The 22,957-nt window shown below is 44.8% G+C and overlaps 1 protein-coding gene across 1 annotated transcript in view; it reads right to left on the minus strand.

Moving 5' to 3' along the window:
* The window catches only part of LOC109880361 (oxysterol-binding protein 2), an 84,144-nt gene extending 65,757 nt beyond the window's left edge, over positions 1-18,387 (minus strand). Inside the window, exons 1-2 of the mRNA XM_031804087.1 lie at positions 18,053-18,387; positions 4,732-4,940 (exon numbers count right to left, since the gene is read on the minus strand). Coding sequence (XP_031659947.1) covers positions 4,732-4,940; positions 18,053-18,210 — 367 coding nt within the window. The 5' untranslated portion in view covers positions 18,211-18,387. The remainder of the gene's footprint in view (positions 1-4,731; positions 4,941-18,052) is intronic.
* Positions 18,388-22,957: the final 4,570 nt, after the last annotated feature.

Genomic DNA, 22,957 nt, shown 5'->3' on the forward strand with positions numbered 1-22,957 from the left:
GACCAGCCTTCCTGACTGAACTTGAACAGTGTCTAGGGTTTACCGAGAATGGTGCTACAAACAAAAACCATCCGGTCAGTGGCAGTTCTGTGGGCGAAAACCGCTCGTTGATGAGAGGTCGAAGGAGAATGGCAAGAATTGTGCAAGCTAACAGGCGGGCCACAAACAGGCAAGTACCGGTGCAGTTCAACAGTGGTGTGCAGAACGGCATCTCGGAGCGCACAACTTGTCGGTCCTGGTCACGGATAGGCTATTGCAACAGGCGACCTGGGTTCCACTCCTATCAGCTAAAAACAAGAAGAAGCTGATCCAGTGGGCACACAATCACCAACACTGGACAATATTGAGGAGTGAAAAAATATTGCCTCGTCCAATGAATCCCGGTTCCTGTTGAGTCATGCTGATGGCAGAGTCAGGATTTGGCATAAGCAGCATGAGTCCATCCTTCCTGGTGTCAACGGTACAGGCTGGTGGTGGTGGTGTAATGGCATGAGGAATATCTTACTGCCACACCTTAGGTCCCTTGATACTAACGTTTCTATGCCCCGAAGAGTTCAGGCTGTTCTGGAGGCAAAGGGGGGTCCGGCCCAGTACTAAATGGGTGTACCTAATAAACTGACCACTGATTTTATATCTGTGTATGAGTCTCTATCTATGTGTGTATGTTTGTGCACTCTAAGAAAAAAAGGTGATATCTAGAACCTTAAAGGGTTCTCTGGCTTTCCCATAGGAGAACCCTCTGAATAACCCTTTTTGGTTGCAGGTAGAACCCTGTAGGGTTCCATGTAGAACCCTTTCTACAGATGGTTCTACATGGAGCCCAAAAGGGTTCAACCTGGAACCAAAAAGGATTCTACCTGGAACCAAAAAGGGTTCTTCCTGGAACTAAAAAGGGTTCTCCTGGAACCAAAAAGGGTTCTCCTAGGGACAGCCGAAGAACCCTTTTGGATCCCTTTTTTCTAAGTGTATGTGTGTCGCGGGAACGCCGAGTTTCACTGGCTCTCCTCTCCTGCCTGGTTAATGAGTCTACAGGGGAACGCTGTGTTGGTGTCTAGTACTCACCACCCACCCTGGGCTCAGCCTCAGACAGACAGACAGACAGACAGACAGACAGCAGAGACGGCTCCATTACCACACCTGAGACTGAGGGGACCTAACACCCACACTATGCAATAGACACACTCAGAGACAAACACACAGGGCTTGCTACACAAACACACAGGGCTTGCTACACAAACACACAGGGCTGGCTACACAAACACACAGGGCTGGCTACACAAACACACAGGGCTGGCTACACAAACACACAGGGCTGGCTACACAAACACACAGGGCTGGCTACACAAACACACAGGGCTGGCTACACAAACACACAGGGCTGGCTATACAAACACACAGGGCTGGCTACACAAACACACAGGGCTGGCTACACAAACACACAGGGCTGGCTACACAAACACACAGGGCTGGCTACACAAACACACAGGGCTGGCTACACAAGCACACAGGGCTGGCTACACAAACACACAGGGCTGGCTACACAAACACACAGGGCTGGCTACACAAACACAGGGCTGGCTATACAAACACACAGGGCTGGCTACACAAACACACAGGGCTGGCTACACAAACACACAGGGCTGGCTACACAAACACACAGGGCTGGCTATACAAACACACAGGGCTGGCTACACAAACACACAGGGCTGGCTATACAAACACACAGGGCTGGCTACACAAACACACAGGGCTGGCTATACAAACACACAGGGCTGGCTACACAAACACACAGGGCTGGCTACACAAACACACAGGGCTGGCTACACAAACACACAGGGCTGGCTACACAAACACACAGGGCTGGCTACACAAACACACAGGGCTGGCTACACAAACACACAGGGCTGGCTATACAAACACACAGGGCTGGCTACACAAACACACAGGGCTTGCTACACAAACACACAGGGCTGGCTACACAAACACACAGGGCTGGCTACACAAACACACAGGGCTGGCTACACAAACACACAGGGCTGGCTACACAAACACACAGGGCTGGCTACACAAACACACAGGGCTGGCTACACAAACACACAGGGCTGGCTACACAAACACACAGGGCTGGCTACACAAACACACAGGGCTGGCTACACAAACACACAGGGCTGGCTACACAAGCACACAGGGCTGGCTACACCAACACACAGGGCTGGCTACACAAACACACAGGGCTGGCTACACAAACACAGGGCTGGCTATACAAACACACAGGGCTGGCTACACAAACACACAGGGCTGGCTACACAAACACACAGGGCTGGCTACACAAACACACAGGGCTGGCTATACAAACACACAGGGCTGGCTACACAAACACACAGGGCTGGCTATACAAACACACAGGGCTGGCTACACAAACACACAGGGCTGGCTATACAAACACACAGGGCTGGCTACACAAACACACAGGGCTGGCTACACAAACACACAGGGCTGGCTACACAAACACACAGGGCTGGCTACACAAACACACAGGGCTGGCTACACAAACACACAGGGCTGGCTACACAAACACACAGGGCTGGCTATACAAACACACAGGGCTGGCTACACAAACACACAGGGCTTGCTACACAAACACACAGGGCTGGCTACACAAACACACAGGGCTGGCTACACAAACACACAGGGCTGGCTATACAAACACACAGGGCTGGCTATACAAACACACAGGGCTGGCTACACAAACACACAGGGCTGGCTACACAAACACACAGGGCTGGCTACACAAACACACAGGGCTGGCTACACAAACACACAGGGCTGGCTACACAAACACACAGGGCTGGCTACACAAACACACAGGGCTGGCTACACAAACACACAGGGCTGGCTATACAAACACACAGGGCTGGCTATACAAACACACAGGGCTGGCTACACAAACACACAGGGCTGGCTACACAAACACACAGGGCTGGCTACACAAACACACAGGGCTGGCTACACAAACACACAGGGCTGGCTACACAAACACACAGGGCTGGCTATACAAACACACAGGGCTGGCTATACAAACACACAGGGCTGGCTACACAAACACACAGGGCTGGCTACACAAACACACAGGGCTGGCTACACAAACACACAGGGCTGGCTATACAAACACACAGGGCTGGCTACACAAACACACAGGGCTGGCTACACAAACACACAGGGCTGGCTACACAAACACACAGGGCTGGCTACACAAACACACAGGGCTGGCTACACAAACACACAGGGCTGGCTATACAAACACACAGGGCTGGCTACACAAACACACAGGGCTGGCTACACAAACACACAGGGCTGGCTACACAAACACACAGGGCTGGCTACACAAACACACAGGGCTGGCTACACAAACACACAGGGCTGGCTACACAAACACACAGGGCTGGCTACACAAACACACAGGGCTGGCTACACAAACACACAGGGCTGGCTACACAAACACACAGGGCTGGCTACACAAACACACAGGGCTGGCTACACAAACACACAGGGCTGGCTACACAAACACACAGGGCTGGCTACACAAACACACAGGGCTGGCTACACAAACACACAGGGCTGGCTACACAAACTAATGTTGTAAATACACAAAACACAGTTAAAACTGTGCCTGTCTAATTGTGAGTGATAAGTTGTATTCTCGCTCTCCCTCCCTCCTTCCCTTCACGCAATCACTCTAAAATTAGAGAGCTGACTTTAAAATGGAGGTCAGGGGAATATATAGCCTGTCTTTCTAGGGACACTGTGTACTGTAGTTAGTAGACTAGACTAGAGCAGGCAGGGGTTGGGCTACTGCCAGTCATGTTTAAACGTGAAGAAGAAAGGCCCTCCCAGGCTTTTCCCACAGCCTTTTGACCACAGACACCAATCACAAGCAACAAGAATGAGTCCTTTTGGAAAGGAGAGAGTTCTGTTGTCAAGAGACTGAATGAGCGGCTGGTTCTCACGGTAACGGTAGCAGCATACAGTAGTAGTCTGTCTTCCATGTTCCAACCTCCTTATTGAGAGAGAGGACCACACTGCCCCCATCTGGCCACAATGGAGACCCCAAAGAGTTTTCTAGTAAGATTGTTGACCAAAACGTCCGGCACAAAAACCAGTAGACACTGGAGACCAGAGCACAGCCCGTCTGTCCGGACAGAGTGACATTCTGAACATGCTGGACCATAAAGTGAGTGACATACCTTTTACCTACTGCGAATTAGTTCAACTAAACTAACATACCTGTCAACAAGACACAATACGGGAACCCACTCTCTGTAAACAATGATATAACCTCCTTCTCCCATTCCTCTGCAAAGTAATCTATCAACTCCACCTTTATTTAGCCTGATAGGACTCCCGAGTGGCGAAGCGGTCTAAGGCACGGCATTGCAGTGCTAGAGGTGTCTCTACAGACCCTGGTTCGATCCCAGGCTGTATCACAACCGGCTGTGAGTCCCTTAGGGCAGCTCACAATGGGCCCAGAGTTGTTAGGGGAGGGTTTGGCCGGGGTAGGCTGTCATTGTAAATAAGAATTTGTTCTTAACTGACTTGCCTAGTTAAACAAATTGAAAGTAAACTCTCTTTCACAATGATGGTCTAAATAATGAAATCCAAATACAGGACTCACAGCGGGAAGTCCCTTTATATTAAATCAGCGTAACATTATTAAACAACACGTCTTCTTACCAGACTGGTCGTTCATCATGCGGATGGCTTTAGCCTTGGCCAGCTCCAGCGCTGTGACCCATCTCTGGCGCTCCACCTCAGTGCTGGCCTTCAGGTGGTAGGTGCGACCGCCGCTGCTCAGGACAATGTTACAGGCGTCCTCCGTGTCGATATGGGCTGTGGCCAGGTTGATAGTGCCACGACATGTATGGGCCATCTCTGCCTGAGTCCTGTAGGGGGACACCCAGAGAGACAGACAGAGAGACGGGGACAAGACAGAGACAGACAGACAGAGAGAGAGAGACGGGGACAAGACAGAGAGAGAGAGACGGGGACAAGACAGAGACAGACAGATAGAGAGACGGGGACAAGACAGAGACAGACAGGCGGGGACAAGACAGAGACAGACAGAGACAGACAGGCGGGGACAAGACAGAGACAGACAGAGAGAGAGGTGGGGACAAGACAGAGACAGACAGAGAGAGAGGCGGGGACAAGACAGAGACAGACAGAGAGAGACGGGGACAAGACAGACAGAGAGAGACGGGGCCAAGACACAGAGACAGACAGAGACGGGGACAAGACACAGAGACAGACAAGACAGACAGAGAGAGAGAGACGGGGACAAGACAGAGACAGACAGACAGAGAGAGAGAGACGGGGACAAGACAGAGACAGACAGACAGAGAGAGAGAGACGGGGACAAGACAGAGAGAGACAGAGAGAGACGGGGACAAGACAGAGACAGACAGGCGGGGACAAGACAGAGACAGACAGAGAGAGAGGCGGGGACAAGACAGAGACAGACAGAGAAAGAGGCGGGGACAAGACAGAGACAGACGGGGACAAGACACAGAGACAGACAGAGACGGGGAAAAGACACAGAGACAGACAGAGACGGGGACAAGACACAGAGACAGACAAGACAGACAGAGAGAGAGATGGGGCCAAGACACAGAGACAGACAGAGACAGGGCCAAGACGCAGACAGACAGACAGACAGACAGACAGACAGACAGACAGACAGACAGACAGACAGACAGACAGACACAGGGCCAAGACACAGAGACAGAGAGAGATGGGGCCAAGACACAGAGACCGACAGAGACGAGACACAGATACACCAAATTACAAAACAAATCACAGAAACAGATATGGAAACACAGGGACAGAGACGGGGACAAAAACAGAAATGGAAACACAGGGACAGAGACGGGGACAAAAACAGAAACAGATATGGAAACACAGGGACAGAGATGGGGACAAAAACAGAAATGGAAACACAGGGACAGAGACGGGGACAAAAACAGAAACAGATATGGAAACACAGGGACAGGGACAAAAACAGAAATGGAAACACAGGGACAGAGACGGGGACAAAAACGGAAACAGATATGGAAACACAGGGACAGAGACGGGGACAAAAACAGAAACAGAGAGAAAGGCTTGTAGTCAAATCCCAATGCGTTGTATCTACCACTAGCCTACTGTATGTCTGACTAGACACTGAAGTGCAAATGTCCTTCCTGTATGCAGTCGCTTCATACTTGTGGCTTGGTAAACATGACAAAACACCTCATTATTTAGATATGTGGCGATGTGGCCAGGCTCAGGTACAGGTACAGGCAGGAGGAGGATATCAAGCAGGGCAGTGAGGAGGCGGGGGGATAGAGAAAGAAATAGGAACACATGCAATGTGAAGTTAAAAGATAGTCGCTTTGAAAGGCATGAAACAGTCAAGAGCCTTCCTTGGCTTACTGTCTCTAGCCCATTTTAGCCTTCTGTGTAACAGTGTTTTCTGTCCCCAGCATGGTGTATGTGTACACGTTCAGACATACACAAACTAGAGAACAGTATCGTCAATCACTCAACATGTTCTGGTGGCTGTGCTGAGGGAGTGACTGTGTGTGTCCTGGGCAGAGGAACTAGTGTTGTACTTTGATTGGGCCACAGAATGTTGGATAACGAGACCATTGTGTGACTCCAAGCCCCCATAAATGGACAAAACCAAACAATGAATAACACTGAGGACAAAGGACAGAGAGAAAGAGAGAGAAAAAGGGTGTGAGAGAGAGAGAGAGAGAGAGAGAGAGAGAGAGAGAGACGACAGTGAGAAAGAGAGAGCGAGAGAAAGGGGGAGAGAATTGCCTTGCTTGGACCAATTCATTTCCACATTTACAATAATCGTCATTGGTATGAGCAAACTGTAGCTGCTGGCCTATCATCAGAGAACAGACAGAGGTGAACGAAATCTTTTAAATCCTCAGAAGAAGAGTAATATGATTGATCAAACAAATAGTTGTCTTGGGACAATTCAGTCTTCTTAGTATTTATTAGGTGGTGTGGTGGACCAGGGTGTTTGTCTAACCCCTCACTGAGGGCAGACAAGCCGGTGAGCAGAGCAGCAGATCAGTGACAGCTCACAGCCTTTATCCTCAGCAACCGAATAAGGCGCGTTTGAATGTGAACACACTCAGAGCATAACAACAGACATTTCCCCACGGAAGGGATGGGCTGTGTGTAGGCTATCTGGTTGTACACCATTGTCCAAGTCCCAGACATTAGTTACTTAGTATCAGTTGCAGTTCCCTGGTGATATGTCAGATCACTGGCCTCCTGTAATGGTGAGAACAGCTAAACTCAAGCAGCTTCTGTGGGATTAATACAACCCACGCCCTGTGGTGTGTGTGTGAACCGAAATGTGTCCCCAACATCCATCCTCATTGACCCCTGGCCCTCACAGCCAGAACAGGCTCTCACAGCAGTATTCTGCCAATTGCACCAACAAACACACACACACACACACACACATTGGCAGGCCTTAACTGAACACAGTCATGTTCAGGGCTTCTGTCCTGAAATGACCGAAAACTCACTTTTGGGCTCTGATGAAAGTTTAGAGTTACTGTCTCTAGGCTCTGCCTCAGGATCAGTTCAGTATCACTACTCCAACTGGTTCAACTTTGGCCTACGTAAAGCTAGTCTCTCATGAATGTTTACCCCAGCCATGAGTCCGGCCAGCGTACACGCAGGATTTAATTCTGGGCTCCGAGATTAAAAGGTAAAGCTCATCCTAAACAAGCACTTTGGGGAGACGTTTCCCTGGCTCCATTTTAGGCTGGATAGGGACACAGTCATGCAAAGCCACAGGAAGAGAAGTGTTTGTCAACAGCCCAGCCTACAGCGAGCACCAGCGGCCCAGAGCTCCAGCTATAACTGGGTCACACCACTGTGAGTCTGCTGAGGAACAAGTCAAGATCCATGCTGATCTCTCTGCCCTGTGGGGAGGCAAGGCCATGCAACGGCCCAGGAATTACAGCGTCAAGGCACAGCAGAAACTGAGAGAGAGAGAGATCAGGTCAGAAAGAGATGGGGGAGCAAGAGAGTAAGAGAGAGAACGGTCATTTCCATGTAAAAGGACCCATGAGCACCAACATTTGAAATCCATAGGAACATGTCAAATCTGGTGTCAAATGAAAGCTAAGAGTCTATATTTTTTTGAGATTAAGGCATATAAAAAACTATTTTCCAGCCTAAAAATGTGGAATAAGCAAGTGCTTTGATTTCTGACCAAACAGATGGAAAAGGGGTCTTAGAAAACACATACCAGAAAAAGCCTGAAAAGTTATTAGAAATACATCATTCAAAACACAATAATGTTGATATAGAGACCCCTGACAACTAACGCTTACATTTCTCTATTTGGCTGGCAGCCACACAAGCAAATTAGCTTACAACAAAAAAGCTAGGTATTTTTTGCAAATTCGATGCATGGCCATCATACACAACATGACCAAAAGTATGTGGACACCTGCTCATCAAACATCTCATTCCATGGGCATTAATATGGAGTTGGTCCCCCTTTTGCTGCTATAACAGCCTCCACTCTTCTGGGAAGGCTTTCCACTAGATGTTGGAACATTGCTGTGGGGTCTTGCTTCCATTCAGCCACAAGAACATTAGTGAGGTCGGGCACCGATGTTTGGCGATTAGGCTTGGCTCGCAGTTGGCGTTCCAATTCATCCCGAAGGTGTTCAATGGGGTTGAGGTCAGGGCTCTGTGCAGGACAGTCAAGTTCTTCCACACCGATCTTGACAAACCATTTTTGTATGGGCCTCGCTTTGTGCATGGAGGCAATGTCAGGCTAAAACAGGAAAAGGCCTTCCCCAAACTGTTGCCATAAAATTTGAAGCACAGAATTGTCTAGAATGTCATTGTATGCTGTAACGTTAAGATTTCCTTCACTGGAACTAATGGGCCTAGCCTGAACCATGAAAAACAGCCCCAGACCACTATTCCTCCTCCACCAAACTTTACAGCTAGTGCTATATGCATCCGGGCAGGTAGTGTTCTCCTGGCATCCACCAAACCCAGATTTGTCCGTCGGACTAGTGAAATGGTGAAGCGTGATTCATCACTCCAGGGAAGGCATTTCCACTGCTCCAGAGTCCAATAGCGGTGAGCTTTACACCACTCCAGCCAACGCTTGGCATTGCACATGGTGATCTTAGACTTGTGCGGCTGCTCGACCATGGAAAACCATTTCATGAAGCTCCCGACGAACAGTTGTGCTGACATTACTCCGCGCTTCAGCGCTCGGCGGCTCCGTTCTGTGAGCTTGTGTGGTCTATCACTTCGCTGCTAAGTTGTTGTTGCTCCTAGACGTTTCCACGTCACAATAACAACACTTACAGTTGACTGGGGTAGCTCTAGCAGGGCAGACATTTGGCGAACCGACTTGTTGGAAAGGTGGCATCCTATGACGGTGCCACATTGAAAGTCACTGAGATATTTATTACGTGAAAAACGCAGACCCCTGCAGTACTGTACAATAGAGCAGAGTTCAGTCAAGAAAATGTGAGTATAGTTCAGTAGAGTAGAGTTCAGAACAGTACACAACAGAGCACACTAGAGTTGAGTACACAAATGTACTGAACTCTACTGTACTGTGCGGTGTTGTTCTCTACTGTACTCTACCGTGCTGTACTTTGATGTCCAAACTTATGAAACATAGACGTCTATGATTGGTTGGATTGGGGGCAAAGCTCATTAAAATCATAACCAGTGTGTAGAATAATACCCAAACATGCAATGGAGGATATTGCATATGTATACCTTTCTGTACCTATTTAGGATACAGCACTGTGAAGAGAATGACATACTTATCCATAATTATGCATTTATTTTCTAAGGGAACCATGATGAAAATTCCGTCATCGCAAATTCCGTTACCGGTTGTAAATCCACTTCGCTTACTGTAGTTCAATAACCAAAAAAGATGTCAAAGCTGATATTTAACAGAGTTTTTGGAAATGTGGGAGATTTTACTGAAATTCTGTTACCAAACTTTGCATCTGTACAGTATTTCCAGTAAATGTGTTTTTGAAAAATGTTCAGCATAAATTGTTAAAAGTAGGCATTGTTAAACTTTGAAATCAATGGTTTTTGAGTGTCGGTGCTATTCCGTTACCATGGAATTCCACAGAGAGAGGAGAGACAGAGAGGGAGTGCGAGGGCCAGCAGGTGCTGTATGTTGTGTTGTGTAGTGCTGTGCTGGTTAAGCATTAAGGGGATTTTACCTGTCATTCCCCTGAGCACCACACATCCTGACAAAACACAGATCCACCGATCTGGGGCGTGTAATGAAACAAAACAGTGTCTCAACACACTAGAGAGACTGGCTGCCACAGGCATTAGCAGTCACACAGGATACACAGGATATATATATAATATAGAGACAGACACACATGATATATATACAGTGGGGGAAAAAGTATTTAGTCAGCCACCAATTGTGCAAGTTCTCCCACTTGAAAAGATGAGAGAGGCCTGTAATTTTCATCATAGGTACACTTCAACTATGACAGACAAAATGACAAACAAAATCAAGAAAATCACATTGTAGGATTTTTAATTAATTAATTTGCAAATTATGGTGGAAAATAAGTATTTGGTCACCTACAAACAAGCAAGATTTCTGGCTCTGACAGACCTGTAACGTCTTCCTTAAGAGGCTCCTCTGTCCTCCACTCGTTACCTGTATTAATGGCACCTGTTTGAACTTGTTATCAGTATAAAAGACACCTGCCACAACCTCAAACAGTCACACTCCAAACTCCACTATGGCCAAGACCAAAGAGCTGTCAAAGGACACCAGAAACAAAATTGTAGACCTGCACCAGGCTGGGAAGACTGACTCTGCAATAGGTAAGCCGCTTGGTTTGAAGAAATCAACTGTGGGAGCAATTATTAGGAAATGGAAGACATACAAGACCACTGATATTCTCCCATGATCTGGGGCTCCACGCAAGATCTCACCCCATGGGGTCAAAATGTTCACAAGAACGGTGAGCAAAAATCCCAGATCCGCACGGGGGGGACCTAGTGAATGACCTGCAGAGAGCTGGGACCAAAGTAACAAAGCCTACCATCAGTAACACACTACGCCGCCAGGGACTCAAATCCTGCAGTGCCAGACGTGTCCACCTGCTTAAGCCAGTACATGTCCAGGCCCATCTGACGTTTGCTAGAGAGCATTTGGATGATCCAGAAGAAGATTGGGAGAATGTCATTTGGTCAGATCAATCCAAAATATAACTTTTTGGTAAAAACTCAACTCGTCGTGTTTGGAGGACAAAGAATGCTGAGTTGCATCCAAAGAACACCATACCTACTGTGAAGCATGGGGGTGGAAACATCATGCCTTGGGGCTGTTTTTCTGCAAAGGGACCAGGACGACTGATCCGTGTAAAGGAAAGAATGAATGGGGCCATGTATCGTGAGATTTTGAGTGAAAACCTCCTTCCATCAGCAAGGGAATTGAAGATGAAACGTGGCTGGGTCTTTCAGCATGGCAATGATCCCAAAACACACCGCCCGGGCAACGAAGGAGTGGCTTCGTAAGGAGCATTTCAATGTCCTGGAGTGGCCTAGCCAGTCTCCAGATCTCAACCCCATAGAAAATCTTTGGAGGGAGTTGAAAGTCTGTGTTGCCCAGCAACAGCCCCAAAACATCACTGCTCTAGAGGAGATCTGCATGGAGGAATGGGCCAAAATGTAACGGCGTTCTTCGTTTGTCGAAAGAGAGTCGGACCGAAATGCAGCGTGGTGGTTAATCATGATCTTTAATAAAGAAAACGGCGATACATGAAATAACTAAATAAATACGAAAACAACAAACGGAACGTGAAACCTATTACAGCCTATCTGGTGAACACTACACAGAGACAGGAACAATCACCCACGAAATACAAAGTGAAACTCAGGCTACCTAAATACGGTTCCCAATCAGAGACAACAAGAAACACCTGACTGATCGAGAACCGCTTCAGGCAGCCCAAACCTAACTAGACACACCCCTAATCATAGCAATCCCAATCCTATAAAACCCCAATGCGAAACACAACACGTAAACCCATGTCACACCCTGGCCTGACCAAAATATATAACGAAAACACAAAAACCTAAGACCAAGGCGTGACACAAAATACCAGCAACAGTGTGTGGAAACCTTGTGAAGACTTACAGATAATGTTTGACCTCTGTCATTGACAACAAAGGGTATATAACAAAGTATTGAGAAACTTTTGTTATTGACCAAATACTTATTTTCCACCATAATTTGCAAATAAATTCATAAAAAATCCTACAATGTGATTTTCTGGATTTTTTTCTCTCATTTTGTCTGTCATAGTTGAAGTGTACCTATGATGAAAATTACAGGCCTCTCTCATATTTTTAAGTGGGAGAACTTCCACAATTGGTGGTTGACTAAATACTTTTTTGCCCCACTATAATATAGAGACAGACACACAGGATATATATAATATAGAGACAGACACACAGGATACACAGGATATATATAATATAGAGACAGACACACAGGATATATATAACATAGAGACACACAGGATATATATTATATAGAGACAGACACACAGGATACACAGGATATATATAATATAGAGACAGACACACAGGATATATATAACATAGAGACACACAGGATATATATTATATAGAGACAGACACACAGGATACACAGGATATATATTATATAGAGACCGACACACAGGATATATATAATATAGAGACAGACAGGATATATATTTTACAGAGACAGACACACAGGAGATATATTTGACAGAGACAGACACACAGGAGATATATAATATAGAGACAGACACACAGGATATATATAATATAGAGACAGACACACAGGATATATATTTGACAGAGACAGACACACAGGAGATATATTTGACAGAGACAGACACACAGGAGATATATTTGACAGATAGACACACACACACACACAGGAGTAAAGCTAGTGAGAAATATACAGCATGGTTAAAAATCGAACACAGCACATGATACAAGTAGAGATAGGAGGAAAACACTCAGGGACATGTAGTGAGTAAGGACGGAGAGAGTAGGCCTAATGAAAACATGAGACAAGCAAACCAAGGCATGTACAGTATGACCTGCTGAAAGAATGAAGCTGAGGATATTAAATACCTCCAAGTGTTTTATATTGTGCATTTTCTGTCACACACACACACAAACACACACACTCAGTAACCTGGTGCTGAGCCCAAGGAGGAGCACATTAATGTGGTTAGATCACAGCTTCCCTCCTTTCTCCCTCTCCATCATCTCTAGCCCAGAACCTGCCTCTGTCTGAGGAAGGCAGTGATAGCAGGGCTCCAGACTAATGTCCTGTAATCTTTACTAAATCACTCAGTCGGATTTCCTCTCCGAGGTGAGTAAGCTGTGACCGAGCGTGTTAAAGCCGGGAGGAAAAGTCAATTAAGAAATGAAAAATGAAATAGGTGGAGAAGAGGAGGGAAGAGGCCATGTCACACATTGCCGTGAGATAATGGTGCTTGTTTACCTCAGTGATTCACACTACCCGCATGGTGAGTAGAACACCAGGAGATGGTGGGGGAAGGAGGCTGACGTGGAGGAAAAGAGAGGCTGCAGCCTGAGCAGATATGCCGTGTCAGACCAAAGACGAGTCAATGGAGCAAGTGAAACGTTGCATCTCTATAAACCCCCATTACATTTTAACTGTCTCAAAATGCTGAGTGTGTCATGTGACCAGAGATTATAGTCCACTCCCGGCCTTTCACAGCCACTACCAGCTTTTCTCGACCAAGCCCTGACTTTGGCACAACTAGGCTGGGAAACGGGGATCATTGAACATCATTGGGGTCAAATTAGCGAGTGACATTGGTCAAGTGGATATCGACTCACCCTTTAGGGATAACTAGTCATCCCTGCTTTTGAAAAGGGCAACAAAATCGATTGCATAGGCTACAACAACTGATCAGTGCATGTTGTGATGCCTGTGAAGTGAGTCATTCTGGCTTAAACGTGCGTCCATCTACAACTTGTCATGTAATCAATGCTGCATAGTCATACTACAGTCATACCTACTTCTAGGCCTACACAGTATGCATGTCTGACACAGTAATACCATGAAAACATTACACAAACAAGAAAAAAGGAACTGACTGCTGCTCAGGGCAGATGAAGTATCCATGAATGGAACACTGCATGTTTCAATGGTACAAATTGACAGCAGCCACATAGAGCATTATGTCTGTTACATCTCTCTAAAACAGGGTGACACAGCTGCAACCTACTGGAGCACTGACACAGAACATTGCTTCCCCTCTTTGACTCTAGAATAATGAGAAAGGGGGGGGTGGGATGAAGGGAGTGGGAGTGAGCCTAGACATAGTGATGCATGCAATGCCTCCACCTCAGTGCTGCGGAGCCAATGAATGATGCTTTGCAAATCATGGTGGTACATCAGAGTGGGAGACATCAAAGGTACGGTAAGGACCTCCAGATATGGAGAAGACACGTAATTGGCATGTTAGGGGCTACTGCTTTAATTTAGAACCCCTTTAAAATTCAGACAGGCAGACAGACAGCTTCTACACATGCAGGCAGGCACAAACAAAGCCTCCAGCCAGACACACACAGAGAGCTCTGCCTGGCAGAGAGGAGACGAGGGGGGCATTACTCGGGCTTTCTTTTGTGGGAACCTGTGCGCTCCACTGCCTCTGTGCTCAGATGTCGACAGGCTACCGTTACATCAGACAGCAGTCACCGTTACATCAGACAGCAGTCACCTTCACATCAGACAACAGTCACCTTCCAACATAATGACTATTAATAGAGGGAAGACTGAGGGGACAGAGTTCTTTCCTTTCACCATCAGCACAAACAGGAGTGGGACTTTGGCTCCCTTGTCTCAGTTTCCACTAACCCCTCACTCACTGGCAAAATGACAACAGGGCTCTTTGTGTGTGAAGGTGTGGTCATATGCATGTTATAGAATGATATAAGATGTGTTTGGTGTCCACCAGGCCCAATCACCTCTGACTCCTTCAGACACTGGGCCTACTACTGGTAGTTAGCCTACATTTTGGTCTGATGGGAGAGGTACTTGTTTCCTCCAGTGAGGTCAAAACAAACATTTGAGACTTTAAGTAATTGTAGGTTGAAGTGACACATTTTTATATATATATACTGTATATAGCACATGAGCTGTCTCTGCCCTTTACAAAACCCTGCTAGCATGAATGCCATAAACTGAGAGGCATAAAAAACCCAATGCTGGTTTTAGGAGCCAATTACACTCCCTTTCTACAGCAAACAAAATTATGTCACATTTTTTAACTCTGATGTTTCTGGATGGACCTCATTTGGAGGACCTCAGAGGAATATTCCCACGTTCTGTTATGAACCAAATAATTAAGCACAGTAAAATTGGGTTGGGTGAACAACAGTTGTTACATGTAACTCCCCCACCCTCATCCTCCATTGTTACCCTCTGTCAGAAGGCTGCCCAGCCCCCAGAGGAAACGTGATTCCGATTCAGGAAGCACCTGAGCCACAGGTGTTATTAGTATAAGCAGCACACAGGTGGCACCTGTTTACTGTGTGGAGAGAGGATGCTTCTACAGGTCAATGTTTGTTTGCTCCCAGGGACCACATACAGTGGAGTGCATTTCTGTTCAATTCAAAATGCAATCATGTGGGTGTGTATTATACGTAGCTAACAAAATAATTTGGGTGGCAGAGAAGAACTGTGGTGACAGGGAGACTAGTTAGTGAGCTAGCTAGCTTGCTAACCAATTATATTTGTGCTAACAGTAGCAAGCTAGCTGGCCAAATAATTATTTCATTATTTTGCTAGCCCAACATTAAACTGAATACATGATCATTTATTCCTATTAGACTAAGTTCCAATATCAACAAAGACTTGACACGTATACCTAGCTACACGGTAAATCAACGACGGTTGAAATCACAGTGTTAAAAAAATGTGGGTTTAATTGACTCGACTGGGATTTAGCTTAACCCTCAAGAGAGTGATATGCTCCCTGGAGTTAGTGTTGATAGCTGGAGTTGATGGGGATGGAGTACTTTTAACTCCATTTAGAGTAACCAGAGACAGGGAGTTCAATCTATGGAGTTATCCACAGATGTGGGAGGTTATATTTCCCAGCATGCTCTGTTGCAGGTTGATTTACAAATTGTGTGTTTCAATATCTGGGTTTTCACATGTACATTGATAGTTTTTTTTATGTCATGCTTCACAAAGATAAGAAATATACATTTTTCTAGCAACCGTTAGTAAGATAGTTGTTCCAGTTGACATGGTATAGGTAGTCTCCATATACTCTATTTTCGTCTCTACTATGGGTGCGTACGTAAATTCACTCTGGCTATCTACTCCGATTTCAAAGCAATCTCGTCTGAATGTGCCAGACCGCAGAATAATTGATGAATTTAAGAACGGTAAAATTCAACGTGTATTGCGCTGTCAGTTAATTTTTTAAATTGTATTTATGTAATTCAATTGTTGCCAGCAGCACAGTTACAGTCACTAACGCTCTAGATAACATGAAAGCAGCCTAACCAGTTCTGCTAGGGCAAGTTAAATAGTCAGAGTGAGCTGTTCTCTCATTCGTGTGTGTGTAGCTAACAAGCTATCCAACTTTAGCCAGTTAGCTTGGGTGCTTGACTACCGCTGTGAGTGACAGAATGTTCAGATCAACTCTACTCTTCGGCCAAAGCGTCCAGTGTGCGCTCTGAATGCTGCGAGAGCGAAATGCTCTGAATATATGAACAGACAATCTGACAACACTCTGAATTTACAAACTACCCTGAGCACACTGACACACTGGAGGCAATTTACGAATTACGAACGCACCCTATGACAGGCATTCTAAATACAAGTTGTGGGTGATGTAAAAGTGCTGGATATCTTCCTGTTAGTTGGATTCCAAAAGAGATTGGATATCACATTGCAAAACTCCATAATGTGACACATTAAGAAATATTCAAATAACACAAAGGAAGTCAAATGAAAGAGAAATGTACTCTGTTGGAGTTGGTTGTTCATTCAAAACAACACAGACAAGTGTAAAATGGCAAGAGAGTTGGTTAAAAACAACACAGACAAGTGTAAAATGGCAAGAGAGTTGGTTAAAAACAACACAGACAAGTATAAAATGGCAAGAGAGTTGGTTGAAAACAACACAGACAAGTGTAAAATGGCAAGAGAGTTGGTTAAAAACAACACAGAAAAGTGTCAAATGGCAAGAGAGTTGGTTAAAAACAACACTGAAAATAGTAAAACGGCAATTGGAGTTTAATTCAAGCAACTCTCTGAGAGTTAAATATTTACTCCATTTAGTGTTGTATAAAATTTTAAAAATATCAACACCATATGACCAGAATAGTATTAACACAAAATGGGTGTGGGAGAACTCCATAGGAGAACTTCAACTCCATAGGACTTGAATTAACTCTTACGATTTTACTGTGTAGCATTATATGCTAAACCTGGTTAGAGGTAGCAATTTCTAGCTAGCTTCAGTGACAGCTAGCTCTTGCCAGCTGAGCCACTTGCATTCTGTCATTCTGTACAGTAGGTACATGATTTGAACATTCTAAATTACGCATAACATGTTTTTTAAAAGAGTGATTTCATTGCTTAGCTAAGTTTAAAGGGCTTGGCATAATGTAATGTATTACCTAGCTAGCTATCTGTGAGAATAGCGCCCACTGCCCACTGAACAGTTTCAACACAAGTTACATGATGGGGTTTGCCTTAAATTGATGTCAAGAAGTTGGCACCGCTGTCTCTGCATTGTAGCTGTCATCATCATTAGTGTTCGTTTAACACTTGCAGTTGCAATACCAGACCATGTAGTTAGCCTGTAATTATGGCTTATACAAATATATTGTAATATTATTACACATGCTGATACTGTAATTACACTGTAATTAGCTCAGCTACTAGTGTCAGCATGTTTACCTGTAATACGACAGAAGGCCATTGCTGAGGACGAACCATCGGCGTTGATACCCTTTCAAATAGTTAGTCCATTTAAAAAGCCAGCCTTTGTACGTATCCGACCCCGGCGCTAGGGCCCCTGTAGGAGTGGATGCCGAACCCTTTCCCTGGTCGCTCATCCTCAGCTCCGCTGCAGATTGCGGTGTGCAGCCGGATAAACAAGGGACCGCGGAAACGAATAACACTATCCTGCTCTCCCCATATATACACCTACCGCCGATGAGTGCGGGGGAGGGTCCAGACCAGAGAGAGCGAGATAAACACTAGGCGTCCCTTTCACATTACACTGGAAACAGGGGGAAGGATGAAAACTGATGCGAAGGAGGAACTGGTTGTCACTAGTTACCACAGCCACAAAGTCTTAAACCCCGCCCATTCCTCAATTTCTCATTTTAAAATACAAAACAAAAAAGAAAAGCATGCGAAGTAATTAATTCGTCACACCTGTAACATGGGCAATCATAGAATCAAAATCCTGTATGGCCACCTACTCCCAAGTTGACCCCAAATGTGAACAATGTCAACCTAACACTGCAACTCATGCACATGCACGGAGTGCACAAAACATTAGGAACACCTGCTCTTCCCATGCCATAGATAGACTAACCAGTTGAATCCAGGTGAAATCAATAATCCTTTATTGATATCACTTGTTAAATCCACTTCAATCAGTGTAGATGAAGGGGAGGAGACAGCTTTAAGAAGGATTTGTAAGCCTTGAGACAATTGAGACATGGATTGTGTATGTGTGCCATTCAGAGGGTGAATGGGCAAGACAAAAGATTGAAGTGCCTTGGAATGGGGTATGGTAGTAGGTGCCAGGCACACCTGTATGAATGCGTCGAGAACCGCACTGCTGCTGGGTTTTTCACGCTCAACAGTTTCCTGGGTGTTGTGTATCAAAAATAGTCAACCAGCCAAATAACATCCAGTCAACTTGACAGAACTGTGGGATGCATTGGAGTCAACATGGGCCAGCATCCCTGCAACTCAATATTACAGTATGAAGGTGTTCCTGATATTTTATACAATAAGTGTATGTTCTGGTTGTGCCAGAAACTAAAAGGCTATTGGGATGGTATTTTTAATGCTACATCCAATATAACACAAGTATCTATACTGAACAAAAATATAAACTGTTTGTCTCATGTTTCATGAGCTGAAATAAAAGATCCCAGAAATGTTCCGTATGCACAAAAAGGTTATTTCTAAGCTTATTCCACACCTGACAGGTGTGGAATATCAAGAAGCTGATTAAGCAGCATGATTGTTACACAGGTGCACTTTGTGCTGGGGACAATAAAAGGCCACTCTAAAATGTCCAGTTTTGTCACACAACACAATGCCACAGATGTCTCAATATTTGAGGGAGTGTACAATTGGCATGCTGACTGCAGGAATGACCACCAGAGCTGTTGTTAGAGAATTGAATGTTAATTTCTCTACCATAAGCCGCCTCCAAAGTCATTTTAGAGAATTTGGCAGTACGTCCAACCGGCCACATAACCACAGACCACGTGTAACCACACCAGCACAGGACCTCCACATCCGGCTTCTTAACTTGCTGGATCGGCTGAGACCAGCCACTCAGACAGCTGATAAAACTGAGGAGTATTTCTGTCTGTAATAAAGCCCTTCTGTGGAGAAAAACTCATTCTGATTGGCTGGGCCTAAACCCTCCCAGGCCCACCCATGGCTGCTTCCCTGCCCAGTCATGTGAAATCCATAGATTATGGCCTAATTAATCTATTTCAATTGACTGATTTCCTTATATGAACTTTATCTCAGTAAAATAACAAAAAGTTGTATGTTGCGTTTATATTGTTGTTCAGTATGTATGTCCTGATCGACTGACAGCTACCTTTGGGACAACCGCTGGTAGTTCTGGAATAGCAAAGACAGTATAAAAAGGAGATCTCTATCGATTACTGTTTTTTAAAATACTAATTCTCTGCCATAAGTGGCTATCCTTTTTTTTCTTTTATACTAATCCACCTTGATACACAAATCAGTTAGTATCTAACTATTTCTGTTGATATTTTACATTGTTTATACTGTATATATATATATGTGTATAAAAAAAAAATATATATATATATAGGTATATACAATTTTAAGCTCTTCATATACATTTTTGTACCTTTGTACCTTTTTTTATGACCTTGTGATCAAATAAAATGTATTGGTATTTTTGAGGGGGATAAATATTGACATACTGAATATTTTTGCAATAACTGATAAATTGGGAACATTACAGAGGCTTGCAGTTGTGTGTCTATTCTCATTCGTGTTCAGTATGAGTAGCAAGAGTAAACGACTAAACTCAACTCCACGATATACAATGGAGTTGAGCGGTGACTAGTGTGGTTTTTATATAAAACTACTGATTTCAGCACCCAAAGAATAGCCTGCAATTACACAGAACAATGTCATGTGTAATTGTGGGCTATTCTTTGGGTGCTGAAATCAGTGACCATCGAGTACATAAAACATCCTCCATTCAGACAGCAAAGGAATTGGTTTCCTCCTTATCTAGTTTTAATGGCGTGGCTCTGAAATAAAACAGGGAACATACTGTCTTAATAAAGCACACAAATGAATTAGCATTAAACAAATCCCATAACGATTAGCAGTTTAACCCCTTATTTTTGCCACTAAACCGTCTCCATATATACTGTATTTCAATTCATTTTTTCAACTGACCTTCAGACTGGTCTTGTGAGGCCTGTGGGCATCCTAGAGGAGCAAAATCAACATGTACATGTTGTTGAGAGTCTTAACTTTGTGTGTAGTCCGAACTATTTGAACTCTACAGAGAGAAGTTGGCAGATTGGCTGTACCAACTTCAGACGAGTCCCAAGACGCTTGTGGGGGTTGTAGTAGCAAAATGAAGAACAGCATTGTGTTCGTGAGAGGGGTCTTAAAGTTTCTAGGCCGACCCGGTTGGACGCTACATATTATTTTGTGAGAAGACCGATCCACCGCTCTAGCTCTGTCACTTTTTACCACAGATGCGGACATCGGCGGTTGCAGTGGATTGAGATGCCTCCAATACAAAAAACAGATATCTCTTAAATACATATGTCAAGCCTCCGGAGTGGTGCAGCAGTCTAAGTGCTTGAGGCGTCACTACAGCCCTGGGTTCGATCCCAGGCTGTGTCCCAGCCGGCTGTGACCGGGAGACCCATGCGGCGGCACACAATTGGCCCAGTATCATCCGGGTTAGGGGATGGTTTGGCCTGCCGGGGTGTCATTGTCCCACCTAGCCTTAGTGACTCTTTGTAGCGGGCCGGGCACCTACAAGCTGACACCGGTCGCCAGTTGGACAGTGTTTCCTCCGACACATTGGTGCGGCTGGCTTCCAGGTTAAGCGAGCAGTGTGTCAATAAGCAGTGCGGCTTGGCAAGGTTGTGTTTTGAAGGACGCATGGCTGTCGACCTTCGCCTCTCCCGAGTCCGTAGGGGAGTTACAGCGATGGGCAAAGACTGTATCTACCAATTGGCTATCACGAAAAAGTAAAAGTACAACAACAACAACAAAATGTTTTTTTAAATAATACATATGTCCAAAAAATAACCAATGTTTCCTGATCTTTCTTATACCTCTCAGATATATGACGGACACTTCAGAACAAACTTCCTTTGTTTTTTGTTGTTCAATGTAGTGAATCTGTTATTCAATGTGTTTGTATGGGATAATAGCATCAGGCCAAATTTCATCAAAACATTTTTTACACATATTTTTGTGGATACTTCAAGGGCCCTTAAAATTCAGAATCAAATAGCAAAATGATCTTGGATCGATCTAAAAATTGTCCTTATAGGTTAGTAGAACCGGTTTAGACAGGGTTTAGACTATTATGGGTTGCTCTTGCTGTACACAACATCCAGAAGTGGTGTAAAATTGTGTTTTATTAAGAAAGTACGTCTTATTTTTGTCTGCCCCCACATTAAATTGAGTTAAAGAGAAAACAGACACCTGTGCAGCCTGATAGGAGGATGTATTATGTATGAACTAGTCGCATGGGGACACAAGTGTATTCCGGCTGAGGTGATCACTTTGACACATAGAGGTAAGACATGATGTCAGGAAAAACTACGCCCTCTAGGTGTGTCGGCGCAATAGCAAGTGTATTATTTGCTTTGAACTTCATTACTGTGGTTTCTTTTTTACATTGAACATGCAAAATTAGAATCTACACAGATGCTGACATTTGGCAGATGAAGGTAGAATGTGTTAATAGATTTGTCCATCATCTGCCGAATTATTTAGAATTGTTTGGTTTCTAAATCAAGTTTAATCAATCCCATTTAACCTTGGGAAATATTTGCACTATAAGCCCTGGCCTATTGCTGCTTTCAAGACAACTCGTAACTCAGAAAATCTGACTTGAACATTTGTTGTAGAAAGATAGTTTCCCACTTGGAAAGTATCAAAATTAACCAATAGAAAGCTCTATGCAAATAACTTACGTTTATTTGAACTTGTCATGAATGCCCCATACGTAAACTTTTTCAGGACCCTGTCTTTCAAAGATAATTTGTAAAAATCCAAATAACTTCACAGATCTTCATTGTAAAGGGTTTAAACACTGTTTCCCATGCTTGTTCAATGAACCATAAACAATTAACCTGTGGAATGGACATTAAGACAGTAACAGCTTACAGACGGTAGGCAATTAAGGTCACAGTTATGAAAACTTAGCACACTAAAGAGGCCTTTCTATTGACTTAAAAACAGCAAAAGAAAGATGGCCAGGGTCCCTGCTCATCTACGTGAACGTGCCTTAGGCATGCTGCAAGGAGGCATGAGGACTGCAGATGTGGTCAGGGCAATAAATTGCAATGTCCGTACTATAAGACACCT

The sequence above is a fragment of the Oncorhynchus kisutch genome, linkage group LG3 (assembly GCF_002021735.2).
Source record: "Oncorhynchus kisutch isolate 150728-3 linkage group LG3, Okis_V2, whole genome shotgun sequence".
NCBI lineage: Eukaryota > Metazoa > Chordata > Actinopteri > Salmoniformes > Salmonidae > Oncorhynchus > Oncorhynchus kisutch.